Source organism: Chiroxiphia lanceolata, chromosome 14, assembly GCF_009829145.1.
Source record: "Chiroxiphia lanceolata isolate bChiLan1 chromosome 14, bChiLan1.pri, whole genome shotgun sequence".
NCBI lineage: Eukaryota > Metazoa > Chordata > Aves > Passeriformes > Pipridae > Chiroxiphia > Chiroxiphia lanceolata.
Window position 1 is genome coordinate 2,380,093 of NC_045650.1, and position 13,974 is coordinate 2,394,066.

The window sequence follows — 13,974 nt, forward strand, 5'->3', positions numbered from 1 at the left end:
GCCTGACTTTGGATACTTCCAGGGATTCAGGGGCAGCCACAGCTTCTCTGGGCAACCTGTGCCAGGGCCTCACCCCCCTCCCAGGGAAGAATTCCTTCCCAATATCCCACCAAACCCTGCCCTGTCAGTATGAAGCCATTCCCCCTTGTCCTGTCTCTACACACCCTGCTAAAAATGATGGAGAGAAGGCAGTTCTGTCACTCTCCCATCATATTTTTCCCCTCTCCAAGTGTTTTTGCTGTTTTCTTCCCAGGATTTCCAGGTCAGAGGTGCAGAATCAGGTGCACAGGACAAGTCTGAGCCTTCAGGGAGCCAAGGGACTCAAATCAAGCTTTAGGGGGTGTAATGGGGTGTGAAATCACAGGGCTCTGAGGGCTTGGGAACCTTTCTGGGTTGCTCGGCACGTGGAGGAGGGACAAGGCTCATCCCAAAGGAACCTGCTGCCACTCAAGGAAGTATTTAAGAGACTTTGCAGCCCCCCTGCTGCTCAGTACCAGAGGTTTTCCTTTCAAACACCACCCTGTTTTATTAGGAACATACGGAGGAGGGAGAGGCAGGAAGGGAAAGGTCAGGTTTTCTCTATAAAATCACTCTGTCAAACAGGAATTGGCAAAGTGGGTCTTGCTGGCAGGTTTGTGCTGGGGTTGTGCAAAGGAGCCAGCTGAACCCTGGGTTTCCTAATCCAGCTCCTTTTCCTGTGGGATTGCTGCCAGGGATCCATCCTGCCCATGCCAGTGGGGTCCCACATAACAGTGGGAGTTGAAATCACAGACTCCATTTGCCTGGAAATGTGGACAAATACAGAAATACACAGAATTCTGATCTTTTTATGAGCAGAATCATTAAAAAATACCCTTTTACTAAGGTGTCTGAGCTGTCTCAGTCTTTATCAATTTTCTCTTTTGACTTCATTTTTCCACCAACAAATGCAGGCAGAGCCCAACAGCAGCACTGCAACACAGACAGAAATTACTCCAGTAGGTTGGGAAATGTATGGAAAACAGGCTGGTCTACCTATTCCTCAGTTTCTGCTTGCCTTGAAACCCATTTGTCTTTCAGAAATATGACTTGTTTGTAAAACATTTGCAGCTAAAAAAAAAAACCCCAACACCTGGAAAACGTTTTAATTGCAAGTCTTTTCTCCTGTTTTCCTCTCTCCACTTTTTTTTTTCCTATGGCAAGGTGAAAAGGGGAAAGAAATAAAAAGAGGGATAATAAAGAAGGGAAAACCAACAGAAAATCATCAAAGACTTGGTAACTGAAACTTTTTCATGTAGGTTTTCTTACACTTTTGGCAAGAGGTTGTTAGAATAAACACGGAATCATGGATTGCTTTGGGTTGGAGGGGATCTTATAGATCATCTCTGACACCTTCCACCAGACCAGGTTGCTCCAAGCCCTGTCCAGTCGAAAATTGCTGGAAAATCACTCAGGGGATTGATATTGTCGGGAGGGAATTTGGGGAAGCTCTTTGCCATGTTTTGGTTCGTTCCAGAGGCTCTTTCAGCTGAGATTGGACCTTCCCCGCTGCCTTTGCCACCTTCAGTTGACCACAAGGACGTCTCTGTCCCCTCCCAGATGCCGTGGAACTTGGTGTCCCTTGGCCAGGACACGGCAGAGGGAACACCAACTCCAGGCATCAAAATCCAGGGCACCCCTTTTTCCCTTTGGAACGGGGGATCCCCCTCCCAGGAGCTGTGGGCTGAAGGACATTCCAGCTGCTGAGGAGCCTGGATTGAGGCTGGATGCTTTCCTGGAGGGGCACACCTGGATCCTCTCCCTTGCCACCTACCCAGCAGAGCATTAGGTGCTTCCAGGGGGGTTGGAAAGCTGAGGGCTGGATCCTTGGGATCGGCCTCACCTGGATTGGAGCCATCTCTACCTTCCCTTTCCTGGGCCTACCAACTCTTCCCTGGAAGGAACAGCATTCCCCAGCCATCCTGGTGCTCCCTTGGCCCTGGGAAGGGGAAGCTGGACCCGATGGCTTGGCTGGATGTTCCCCCCAGTGACACCTGGGGACTCCTGGTCCCCAAACCCTGTGGTCACACGTGGTCACCTGCGTGTGCCAGTCACCCCCCCGGCTCAGGAGTCTGGGGCAGGATTCCCAGGAAAAGGGGAAGAGAAGGGGGCTTTCAGGGCTCCCTGGGGCAGGTTGGTGACACAGTGAGGCCGAGTGACTGTCCCCACCACAAGCAGGAGGAGGGTTCCCACCACTGGTGCTCTACCAGCCATCCCTGGATCTCATCCCAACTCCAGGCCCAGCAACCAAAGCTCTTTTTTTTTTGCTCTTTCAGCTGGGAATTGTCACTCGTGGTCCTCTCCCTCCCCTCCTCATCCCACATCCATCTCCAAGCGACCACATCCCGGCTTTCCTTCCCTTTTCCACGCACATCTCCCCCCCAGCCCCGCCTTCCACCCCCGGACAAATGGCCAGAAGTCACTTGGTTTTCCTGCAAGGAACAATCCCGTAAGGATGTGAATGCCCTTCCCCCTCCCTCAGGGTGGGGGGCAGAGCCTGGGCCCAGAGCTGGGCCTGGGGGGCCATGGAGTGCTGCAGCTCCTGCCAGGTGGGTTACAACGTGAAGGCAAAGATCGTTTGGGCCCAGCCAGGAAGGAGCCACGGGAGAGGAGCAGAGGGGTCCTGCTGTCCTGGCCCTGTGCCTTGTCCTTGACCCCGCAGGGGACGGGGATTTAGGAGGAGCTGTACTTGTTACTCAGGCGGGAGCTGCTCCGGTCCAGCCCCAGCTCCTGCCCCGTGGCTTTCCACTTCCCAACTGATCCCTTCTCATCCGTGGGGGTGATGCTCAGGGCGGGCCTCTGGCACCAGCAGCACAGGCAGGACTGTGAGGAGACAAGAGGAGAGAGGGAGAGGTCACAAGTGTGGGATACAGGGGAAAAGAGGAAGGAATGTTCTGGTACTGGAGCTGGCAGGTCACCCTGTGCAGTGCCAGGCTGGGAACTGCAGCCTGCACTCCTGAGCCTTGCTGTCCTGCAGGTCTGCTGGGAGCAGGTTTTCCAGGATAGAGCCAGTGTGGATGGGAAATGGAAATCCCAAAATCGTGGGCACTTTTTACAGTTGTGTTTTCTTGTCCTTAAGGGACAGAACACACGGGCTCAGCTCTTCCTTTTGCCACAGCAGCAGGGCTCCCATCCCATCCCATCCTATCCTGTCACACCCCATCCTGTCCCATCCTATCCTATCCCCTCCTATCCTATCCCATCCTATCCTATCCTATCCTATCCTATCCCATCCCATCCCATCCCATCCCATCCTATCCCATCCCATCCCATGCTATCCCATCCCATGCTATCCCATCCTATGCTATCCCATCCTATCCTGTCCCATCTCATCCAGCCCATTCTATCCCATTCCTGTCCCATCTCATCCCATCCTATCCTGTCCCATCCCATTCCATACCATTCATCCCATCTCCTCCCCTCCCATCCCATCCTACCTTGTCTCACCCCATCCTATCCTGTCCCATCCCATCCCATCCTATCCTATCCTATCCCATCCCATCCCATCCCATCCCATCCCATCCCATCCCATCCCATCCCATCCCCTTCCTCTCTCAGGGCTCCACTCACTACTCCTGACAATGATGTCCAAATAACTCGGACTCAAAGTTTGGAGCAGCCCCACTCCCCAACCCAGTGGTTTGTGGGGATGCTCCTGCTCCAGAAGGACAGGGAATTTTTGTCCTAGATCCTGCTCTGGCAAAAGCCTCCCCATAGCAGGGCACCACGCCCAAGTGTACTTGGAGCTGGGAATAGAGGTACCTAGCAGGGGGAAAATTTGAGGTGAGGACTAAGCTCAGCTTGTGTCCCTGGGACTGAAATCTGGGATCAGTCAGCACAGCCGGGAGCTCTGGAGGGGTCACTCCTACCTGGAAGCAGTTCTTGAATTTCCTGCTGACAAAGTAGAGAGCCACGGGGTTGATGCAGGAGTTGAGGGAGGCCATGTTGATCCCAAAATAATCCATCACCAGGAGGAAGCTGAGGGGAGAGAAGAGCGCTGGAAGCTCATGGAGAACTGAGATTCCAAACCGCCCGGCCTGGGATTGTGTCCCCGTGGAGGGTCAGGGACTGAGCACAAAACAGTCCTTTCCAAAGAAAAACCATTTTTTATCGCAAGGAGCATTTCCTGAGGAAGCCAAAAGCACAAGCTCTGCTTTCCCCTGGTGACACCCTGGTGACAGCCTGGTGACACCATGTCCCCAAACTCCAGCACAGCAGCATCTGGCCCAAACTGGTGCTTGGCTTGTGGGGGAAAGGAGAAGAAAGGTGGGCACCCACCACATGGGCACAGCCCTGCTGGGAATGTTTCCCTGCCCTGGAGACTCCCTTAACCCACAGACTGACAGAGATATTTCAAAATGTAACTTAACCCCTTCTCGTGGTGCCCCACCCCCTCTCTGTGCCCATCCAAGGGCAGCGATGCCGTCTGGAAAAGGAGTCGTTGGACCCGGGGTTTGGGAGGCAGCTCCACCAGCCTGTGCCGGTGCCACCGGGGCTGCCAGCTGGGTGCCCACCTGCTGGGGCTCCTACCTGAGCAGTTCACATCTGTTGGGGTCCGTCTGGTCGTAGATGGTCTTCTTGAGGATGCGGCTGAGGTGGAGGGGCAGCCAGCAGAGCGCGAAGATCACCACCAGGCAGAACACGGTCTTGGCCACCTCCCGGCGCTGCCAAGACAAGGAGGTGGGGGGGGAGAAGGTGATCACTGGGGAGCAGGTGGAGCAAAGCAGGTCCCAAATCACAGAATCATGGAATACTTAGGGTCTGACGGGACTTCAAAGATCATCCAGTTCCAACCCCCCTGCCATGGGCAGGGACACCTCGCACTGGACCGGGTTGCTCCTGAAGTCCTGCACCACGAGGTCCAGGCTGCAGAAGTGGGCAGGGCACCAGCAGCTCAGTGTGGACCAGACCCCTTCACGCCCCTTCCCACTGCCACTCCTGGTGGCTCTGCTGTGGTGACGTTCCCAGGGACACGGGGATCTCCTCCAGCCTCCCCTCACACGGTGCTATTGCGACAACCAGCTGGGCTCCCCAAGGGAATCATTCCCAAAGGGAACAGTGAACTCTCCTTTTCCCTGCACCTCTTGTCTGGGATTTGGCACGTTCAGCATTTGGTCCAGTTTGGTGTGGGCTCAGCACGGCCAGAGATAAAGGACCACAAGGAACTGAGAATGAAGCTGGTCCGTGGCCAGGGGGTGGTTGGGGTTGTCCCTGAGGCTGGAGATCACAGAGCTTAAGGCCCTTCTCCCTTAATCCTTGCACTGATCCAAGATCTGCTGGGAGGCTTTGTCAACTCCTACCTGTCCCTCACATTCCCCCTCCGACAGCTCTCCCTCCTCTTTGGAAAGCAGCAGAATTCCTGCATTCCCAGGTCCTTTACCCGTTTCATGTGGTCATTCAGGGCGATTCTCATGCCATTCCTCTTGCTCAGCATCTCACAGGACATGAGGGTGTAGAAGATGCCAGTGCACACCAAGGGCAGGCAGAAATAGAAGCCGAAAAGCCACCAGTCCTTCACGTCCCGGTAGAACTGTGTGGGAAGGGGAGAGCCACTGGAAACTGGGGAACGGGAAGGGTGGGGAACTGGGGCACAAACTGGCCCTGACACCCACTCTGCCTGTCCAGGCACTTGGGATGTGTGGAAGTGTCCCAGCTCCTGCCCTAAGCACGTGGGGGATTGTCTGCCCCTAAGGCTGGTGCATGGGCTGGACCTAAGGGTGTAAGGACTGGTTTATGTGGAATTACAGAATCACTGGATCGTGGAATCACTAAGGTTGGAAACGACCTCCAAGACCATCAAGTCCCACTTTTCCCTGAATACCACCACTTCCACTTGGAGGAGCTTGTTTGTTGGGCATGGTGGGTTGAGTAAGGGTCTTCCTTCCCTTGCTCACCCGACCCTGTGCAAACCGGTTGTGGGGACCCTCTTTGGCCCGCTGGGACAGCGTTGGAGGCCCTGAAGCTTCCTGAGATGTGTCAGGACCCACTGTGGGTGGTGAAGCAGATACAGCTCCCTGTTCTCTGGCCCCACATCACTGCAATGCCTGTGCTTTGCCTGGCACTGCTCTCCCTGCTTCCCCCGAGGCCAGGAGCCACCTCCAGAGGCATCTACTCCTCTAATCAAGGAGCTGACACTCTTCTAATGGAGTGGTTAATTGTACTGTGCATTCTCATGGTTTCACCCCTCAGAGGTGGCTGGGGAACCATCAGCTCCTTGGATTGCATCATGAACTGGGGGAATTATTGCCCCTGACTCCTGTTTGATAAAACTAAAAGCTTCTTCCTGGCCCTTCCTGGCTGAGAGGATGTGTTTTGGCTTGAAAGAAGGAGCTCTGGGTGCTTCCTGCTGGCATCTGTGGCTCTCAGTCAGACTGTCCCCAGGGGTATTCGGGCAGTTTTCCATCGTTGCAGAGGTGAGACGGGTCTGCAACTCTCGTTCTGGCACCAGGATTCTACTGCCTCTTGCCTGAGAGAACCCAAGACACTTGTCAGAGCTCTCCCTGGTGGTCTGTGTGTGCCCGGGCGGGACGAGCACGTACCATCATGAAGCGGGATTTCTGCTCCGAGGCCAACATGCACACCCACAGGTGCTGCTCCCAGTAGCTGAGCTCCACCATGTCGAAGGCGATGGCCTCGGGCACTGCCAGCACGATGGCCACTGCCCAGATCAGCACCACCTCCACCGCCTTCCACATGGGGATCCCTATCCCCTGGATCCGGCTCCAGGACGCCACGGCTCGGTACCTGCCCGGGGTTGGAGTGAGACAAGCGGCCGTCAGGAGGGGGTGGGAAGGGGCAGGTTGGGGTTGTCCCCAAAGGCCCTTCCCCTCACACCTTCCTCCCCCACCCCCGAGCCTTCTTTAGTGGAATGGGAGGCAGGGGCTCAAGGGGGACTGTCCTTGACCAATGTCCACTTGTCACCCTTCCCCACCACCACACCTGTTGTTCCAGCACGTTCTTCCCTAACCTCTTCCAGCAGGATACAGCTCAGTTCCTGCTGGATTTCAACCCCACGTGACAGCAGCCTGTCCCCATCTCGGAGTTGTGCTGGCACCAAGGCTTTTGGTGACGGTGAAGGGACACAGACACGGGCCTGGCTGGGCGGGGCAGGTGTGGAGGAGGTTTCCTACCTGTCGATACTGAGGGCACAAAGGCTCAGGACCGTGATGCCCACGGAGGCTTTCTGGATGAAGGGAACCAGCTTGCACACCTGCACTCCGAAGGGCCAGTCCTTTGCCAAGAGCTGGGGAAGAACCACAGGTTATCAGGCTGCTTTGGGAACGCTGGTCCAGCTTCCCAAAACAGCAGGTGGGTGCCCACAGGGTGTGAGGAGCCCACAGGGTGTGAGAAGCCCACAGGGTGTGAGAAGCCCACAGGGTGTGAGAAGCCCACAGGGAGCAGCACTCTGAGGTTCAGAGCTGTGTGAGGGTCCTGGTAACCTTTGGTTTCCCTGAGGACTCCCAGTGAGATGAGTGGACACATGGATGAAGGATGGTCCAGACACTAAGTCCTGACTCCGGTCGCTGTGTGGCTGTGAGTGGATTTGAGTCCTAAACACCACAATGGGCTCCTTGGGGTTGTTTCCAAAGGGGAAAATGGGTGTTGTGCTTTGAATCAGCCCAAATCCAGCTGGGACAGCTTAAGCCACGTGTCCCGAGCCTTCCCCATGCTCTGACCCTCAACCACACTCACATTCCTGACAGAACCCATGCACTGTGACCCCGTGCTCAGCTGGGACAAGCAGAGGGGACCAGTGGGGACAAGGTGCCCTGGAGGCAGGAGAAATCTGGGCCACTCACTCATGAGGGTGAGAATGAGCCTGAATTCACAACCCTTATATCCCATGACACCTGGAGCCCATCCTGAGGCCACCCCCACTCAGAGCCAACCCCCTCTTCAAGCTCTGTCATTTGGCCTCAGCAGCAAAACAAACCATGGAATCACAGAATGTTTTCAGAGGGACCTCAAAGCCCATCCAGTGCCAGGGACACTTTCCACTAACCCAGGCTGCTCCAAGCCCCGTCCAACCCGGCCTTGGACACCTGCAGGGGTGGGGCAGGCACAGCTTCTCCCAGAGATCCTGCCCAGAGCATTCCCAGCCCGGCCCTGCCCCCAGCCCACCTTGTAGACGTTGATGGGCAGCGCGATGAGGATGTAGAGCAGGTCCCCCAGGGCCAGGCTGGCGATGAGCACGTTGGGCCCGTTCCTCATGCACTTGTTCTTGTAGATGATCCTCAGGAGGGTGGAGTTGCCGATGATGCCCACGACGAAGATGGTGCAGGACACGATGGTGTTGATGTACTTGAAGACGTGCCGGATGTCCGCGGGCTTCACGCACACGGGCAGCAGCGGCGGCTCCGAGCTGCTGCTCCCGGGGAGGCTCCCCGAGAGGTTGGATGCCTGGGCGTCCTGGAAGAGGCTGGGCTGGACCAGGCTGTAGGCCTGCTCCTGGCTGAGCACCTCCGAGGGCACGGCGCTCTCCTGGGGAGCCCGGGGGGTCTGGCTGCGAGCGCCGGAGAAGAGCAACGTCAGGAAAACGGCCAGAGCAGCAGGAGCTGGGGTGGTGGCTGTGGAGCACCACAGAGTGGAGCTGCTGCTGGCAGGAGTCCTCATAGTGCTCGTGGGATGGTCTTGGTTGGATCTGCAGGTGGAGGAAGGGACCGGGAGAGAACTTTGTTGGCGGAGGAAGGAGAAACGTGGTTCAGCGAAAGGGAACTTGGTTTGTTCAGCTGGAGAAGAGGAGACTGAGGGAGACCACTGGGGTCTGCAGCTCTCCCTGAGGGGCAGCTCCAACCTCTGCTCTCTGTGACCAGGGACAGCACCCAGGGAATGGCTGGAGCTGTGCCAGGGCAGAGTCAGGTTGGGTCTCAGGGAAAGGTTCTTCCCCCAGAGGCTGGTTGGGCACTGCCCAGGCTCCCCAGGGCAGTGGGCACAGCCCCAAGGCTGCCAGAGCTCCAGGAGGGTTTGGACAATGCTCTGAGGGACAGGGTGGCATTGTTGGGGTGTCTGTGCAGGGCCAGGGGTTGGGCTGGATGGTCCTGGTGGGTCCCTGCAAACTCAGAATATTCTATTTTATTATTCTATCCTCTTGCATTCTATGAATTGCTGGAGAAATCCACCATCACAGAGGACAGAAACGACGCCAGATGGGATCCCACCAGGTCAGAGCAGCTGCCCCTGAGGGTGAGAGATTGTGCTGCTGAAATTAAACAGACCAGTCCAGAAAAACAAACTGAAAGGAGAACAAACAGCCCCTTGTGTCTCTGACGTGGCATTTTGGTGACTGAGGGTCCTTCCTTGGCTCAATGGGTGTGTGGGATCAGCGACTGCACCTCTGGCACTTGGCATTGCTGCTCACATGGTCAAGCCCAATTTCCTTTAATGTCCCCCCCACTCCTTTATAATCATGGAATTACTGAGGTTGGAAAAGCTCTCCCAGATCATCAAGTCCAACCTTTGACTGATCCCCACCTTGTCCCCCAGCCCTGAGCACTGAGTGCCACGTCCTTGGGCACCTCCAGGAGTGGGGACTCCACCACCTCCCTGGGCAGCCCCTTCCAGTGCCTGAACACCCTTTTTGGTAAGAAACTCCTCCTGATGTCCAACCTGACCCTCCCTTGGCACTGTTTGGGGCCATTTCCCCTCATCCCATCCCTTGTTCCCTGGGAACACAGCCCGACACCCTCCTGGCTCCCCCCTCCTGTCAGGGAGTTGCAAAGTTTAGTTTTTGGGTAGTTTAGTTCCCAACTGAAGTTGCAGTTTTGGGACCTCTGTGGACACCTTCATATCTGGGCAGTTCTACAGTCCCATCTCAGGGTCCACAGGACCAGCAGAACTTTTCCAGTTCATTCCATGGGGAAACTGGAGCTGCACCAACCCCCCCCCATGCCCGGCAGATCCCACGGGCTGTCCTGTGCCCAGGGAAAACACCCAGCACAGTCCTCCTGGGAAAACACCACAGGGTTTTTTTCCAGAAATGCCATTTTGAGCCCTGACATCCCATTCCAATTTATGTGCAGCAGCACAGCCCCTCCTTCCCCATCCTCATCTCCCTAAATTCAACTCCTTCCTCTCCAAACCCACCGTGCCTGTCCAGCTCCATCCTCAGGGATACAAAGCTCCCTGTGCCCTCACAGTCCTGGCTGCTGAGCACAGTAAAAGGTCTCTCAAGCTCTCCAAGGCTGGAGAACTAATAAATATCCCTGGAATGGTTCAGCTTTGTGCATCTCTGATGGCACTTCCAGGCAGGACAAGCCAAGCTGCTGCTCCACAACCACAAAGCTCAGGGTGGTGGTGGCATCGTCCTGGAGCCATGTGAGTTTGAGGAAGGGGCTTCTGGATGATCCAGATCTGGAACTGAGCCCAGAGAGGGAATGGGAGAGGGCAGCAGTGTACCAGTCTGTGCCCCAGACAGGGACAGATCTGGGGGCTCCTGGCTGGAGGGTTGAGGAACATGTTTGAGGAACTGTGAAACTTTCCAGCTCTGGAAACTTTCCAGCCCTCTAGGAAGGGAGGAAAAATTGCTGTGCCTGGACTAAGAACAGGAGCCTTTTGGGATTCCCTGGGATCAGGGAGCCTGCCTGTGATTAGAGATGGGACTCAGGCTCTGCTCTGACTCCTCCAGGCACAGTTGGGATCTCAGCCCAAACCCTGGGATCTGCTCCCCGAGACTCTCCAGCCGAGGCACTCCAGGGTTGTCCAGGACCCTGGGGATCCCAGGACAAACAACGAAGTGTGGTGGAAACACTGCTCCCACTCTGGGAAGATGTGGCCAGGCCAAGCAAGGGTCCCCCCAGGTACAACCACAGCTCCTGCAGACACTCCTGCACACCCCCCTGTGTCAGGGGTTCAGGCTTTGTGGGAATGCCTGGGCACCCAGTTGTGTTGGGAAAGGGGGGAAAAAAAGGGAGAGAATGGATAAATAACCCAAAGGAGCACAAACCTGGGCACAAACCCCTGCTCTGACCTGTCCCAGGGACTTCAGCCTGTACCTTGTTGAAGTTCTCAGCCCCCTGCCCTGCCCCAGCTCCCCCGGGGACAGGTGAACCACGGGGGGGTGTCCTGACCTCTCCACCCCACTATTCCCACAGGATTGCAGCTCACAGGAGAGGGCAGACCCAGCTCAGAATTCCTGCCAGAGATCCCTGAGGGTTTGGGCAGCAGCTTTGGATGGCACAGACAAGCATCTGGAGGAAGTTGGTGGCTCCTGGAGCCAGCACTGGCACCAGAGAATCCCTGGAAGTCGTTCCCTCTGCCCCCACAGATGCTTTTATCTGCCCACTCCAAGCCCAGAGCCTGGTGTGGCTGCTCAGCCCCGGGGGCTGAGGAGAGCTCATGTGAGTGAGGATCACAGGACTCGACTCTCTGGGTCGTGCCCAGCTGCAAAACACCGGAGAAAAAAAGCACTTTCCTGCCATCTTGCCTTAAAATCAGTCAAATCTTTCACTAAATCCAAATTTTAGTCAAAGACAAGCATTGTTTCCTCCTGTCCAACAGCCCATTTACTCCTTGCCCTCCACACTGCCTCAACCCCTTTTCTTGAAAGCACAACCCCTTCTCAGTTTTTGGGGGAAATGAGGCACAGGAGCATCAAGAAACTTGTTCAGCGTCTGGCAGATGTCAAATCAAATCCAGCACTGCTTGACCCAAAATCCTCTGAGCTTTGCTCATGTTGCTGATCATTTGGGGAGGTGACTCCGTGCCCAGAGGGACCACCCCCATCCCACCTGCCTGTCCGAGGTGCTTCCCTTGGGGAATTGCTGTGATCCCTTTGCTTGGGAAACTTCACTCTGTGCTGAGCCCAAACCACAGCTGGACCCACCGGAATCTTGACGTGGGCATCAGGGAGTGATTCCCAGAGGGAAAACGAGACTGAAAACCGTCACCATAACCCTGCAAAACCCGGTGCTGCCTGAAAGGTACCTTGTGTGGGCTGGGGGGGCTTGGGAGCCGGGAATTCCATGGGAGCCAGGAATGCTGCTTCATCCTCATCTCCAGCCAGTCCCCCTGCCCTCAGGAGCAGCTCCTGACAGCTCTGCAGTCCCATCTCAGGGTCCACAGGACGAGTAGAACTTTTCCAGTTCATTCCATGGGGAAACTGGAGCTGCACCACCACCCCCGTCCCCAGCAGATCCCAAGGACTCTCCTGTGCCCAGGGAGAAGACCCAGCACAGTCCTGCTGGGAAAACACCACGGGGGCCAGACTCACCACCCCAAACACCAAACAGACTTTTCCTGTGGATAAATCTCTCTTGCAGCAGCATTTCCGTGTGCGGGGGAAAGGCGGGAGAGGGGCAGGTGGTAATTCCCCATTCCCGGCTGCTCCCTGCCCTGAACCCGACCTGGTCCATGGACAGGAGGAGTTTCTCCCAGAGCTGTGCTGGATTTCTCCTCGCTCCCCCTCTCCCTGCCCAGCTCCTGGACCTTGTCCGGGCACCGTGGTCCCTCCGACACCTCCCCCAGAGGGGGCTGCTCAGGGAGGGGGACCTGAAAAACGCGCAAAAACTCCCCCTGAAGCGAGAAATCCCTTTTGTTGGCAAAGCAGAGCACGGGACAGCAAAGCCTCGCGGGGGAATTCAACTACCTTATTGCGCGACGGCGGGTTTTGGGCGCTCCCGGGAGCGGATCCTGCCCCTCTCACGGCTCCTTCCCCCTGCGCGGGGCTCTGGGCATGTCCCGGGAGCAGCGCGGCTGCTTTAGATCCTGCAGCTGGTTTTTTTTGGTGCTCGGGGGATGTTTGTCCCCTCCCGTGACTCACCGAGTCTCCCCGCGCCGGGTGGTTTTATAGAAACCCGCGGGGCTCCCCCGAGCGCAGCCCCTGCGACCAATGGGTGGAGGGTGGGATGGGAAGAGAGGAGGGAAAAGCGGGAGAAACGCTCCGGGAAGGAGCGAAAACAACAAACAAATAAAGCTGGAGGGGGAGGGCGAGAGCTGGGGGAGGCAGGGCTGGGCTTGAGGGAAGGGACCTGCAGCCCCCCCACGAGCTTTTTGGGGGGGGGAAAAAGGCATCAAAACCTCTCTTCCCAGGGTGTGGAAAACCAGCTGCCGCACCTGGAGCTCTCGAGGAAAGGTTCAAGAGCAAGGAGTGTGCCAGGAGCAAGGCAGGGAGACCTGAGGGGCCCTTCCAGCAGAGGGGACAGAGCAGAAAAGTCTTTGCCGAAGTGCTGGGCAAGGACAAGCCTCCCTGAGCCTGGTCTGGGGGAAACAGGTCCAGCTGAAGCAGGTTCAGGTGAAGCAGGTCCAGGTGAAGCAGGTCCGGGTGAAGCAGGCTGGGAACAGGTTTCCATGCTCCCATCCACAAGAGGTTGCCCCAAGTGTCTTTTGCCACCCCAGGTCTGGTTTTATTCTCCTGTGGTTTCTGAGCATCCTGAGCTGCCTGAAGAGCAGGGTCTGGCTGCTCAAGGGTCAGGGTGGGGCACTCCAGGGCCATGGGGTCACACCAGCCCCCCATGAGCCCCGTGTCCAGTCCAGCCTCTGATCCTGACCCAAAGAGCCTCCCCCCTGCTCTCCACCTGCCTGGGAACAGGAGATCACAAGCAAAGCTTCCAGAAGGCTCCTGTTGCCTTTCTCCAAACCATGGGAACCTGTAGGGAATTTGTCCAACCCTGTGGACCAAACCTCTCCTCATCTGCTCGGAGAGGAAAGTTTCATTCCCTGCCTGGATGTGGCCCTGGCCCAGGAACGGGGGTTTATTTGGTGATGGCAGCAAAAAAGGTCAAATCCCAGGGCCATGGATGGCAATATGACCCTCTGGAAACATGGTCTCCTTTCATCTGAGATGCCTTCACTCTGGGAAGGAGTCTGAACCTCTCCTTTCTGTCCTTATTTTGGGGTAAAAAGGGCAAAGATTTGCTCCATCCCTTGGAAGTGTCCAAGGCCAGGTTGGATGGGGCTTGGAGCAACCTGGGCTAGTGTAAGGTGTCCCTGCCCATGGTGGGGAGGGGATGAGATGAGCTT

The 13,974-nt window shown here is 56.5% G+C and overlaps 1 protein-coding gene across 1 annotated transcript; it reads right to left on the reverse strand.

The window, feature by feature from the left end:
• Positions 1-97: 97 nt before the first annotated feature.
• On the reverse strand, positions 98-12,773 carry LOC116794018 (endothelin receptor type B-like). The gene is made up of 8 exons (XM_032702332.1): positions 12,602-12,773; positions 8,140-8,659; positions 7,149-7,261; positions 6,558-6,762; positions 5,399-5,548; positions 4,549-4,682; positions 3,888-3,996; positions 98-2,841 (listed from the first exon to the last, which is right to left on the reverse strand). Exons 2-8 carry the CDS (start codon positions 8,629-8,631, stop codon positions 2,692-2,694), a joined length of 1,353 nt encoding a protein of 450 aa, XP_032558223.1. The 5' UTR covers positions 8,632-8,659; positions 12,602-12,773; the 3' UTR covers positions 98-2,691.
• Positions 12,774-13,974: the final 1,201 nt, after the last annotated feature.

Coding starts and splice junctions, on each gene's coding strand:
- LOC116794018 (XM_032702332.1), bottom strand. CDS start 8,631: ATGAGGACTCCTGCCAGCAGCAGCTCCACTCTGTGGTGCTCCACAGCC. Junction 7,262..8,139: donor TGCCCATCAACGTCTACAAG/GTGGGCTGGGGG, acceptor GTTCTTCCCCAG/CTCTTGGCAAAGGACTGGCC. Junction 3,997..4,548: donor AACAGATGTGAACTGCTCAG/GTAGGAGCCCCA, acceptor CTCTCCCCTCAG/CTTCCTCCTGGTGATGGATT.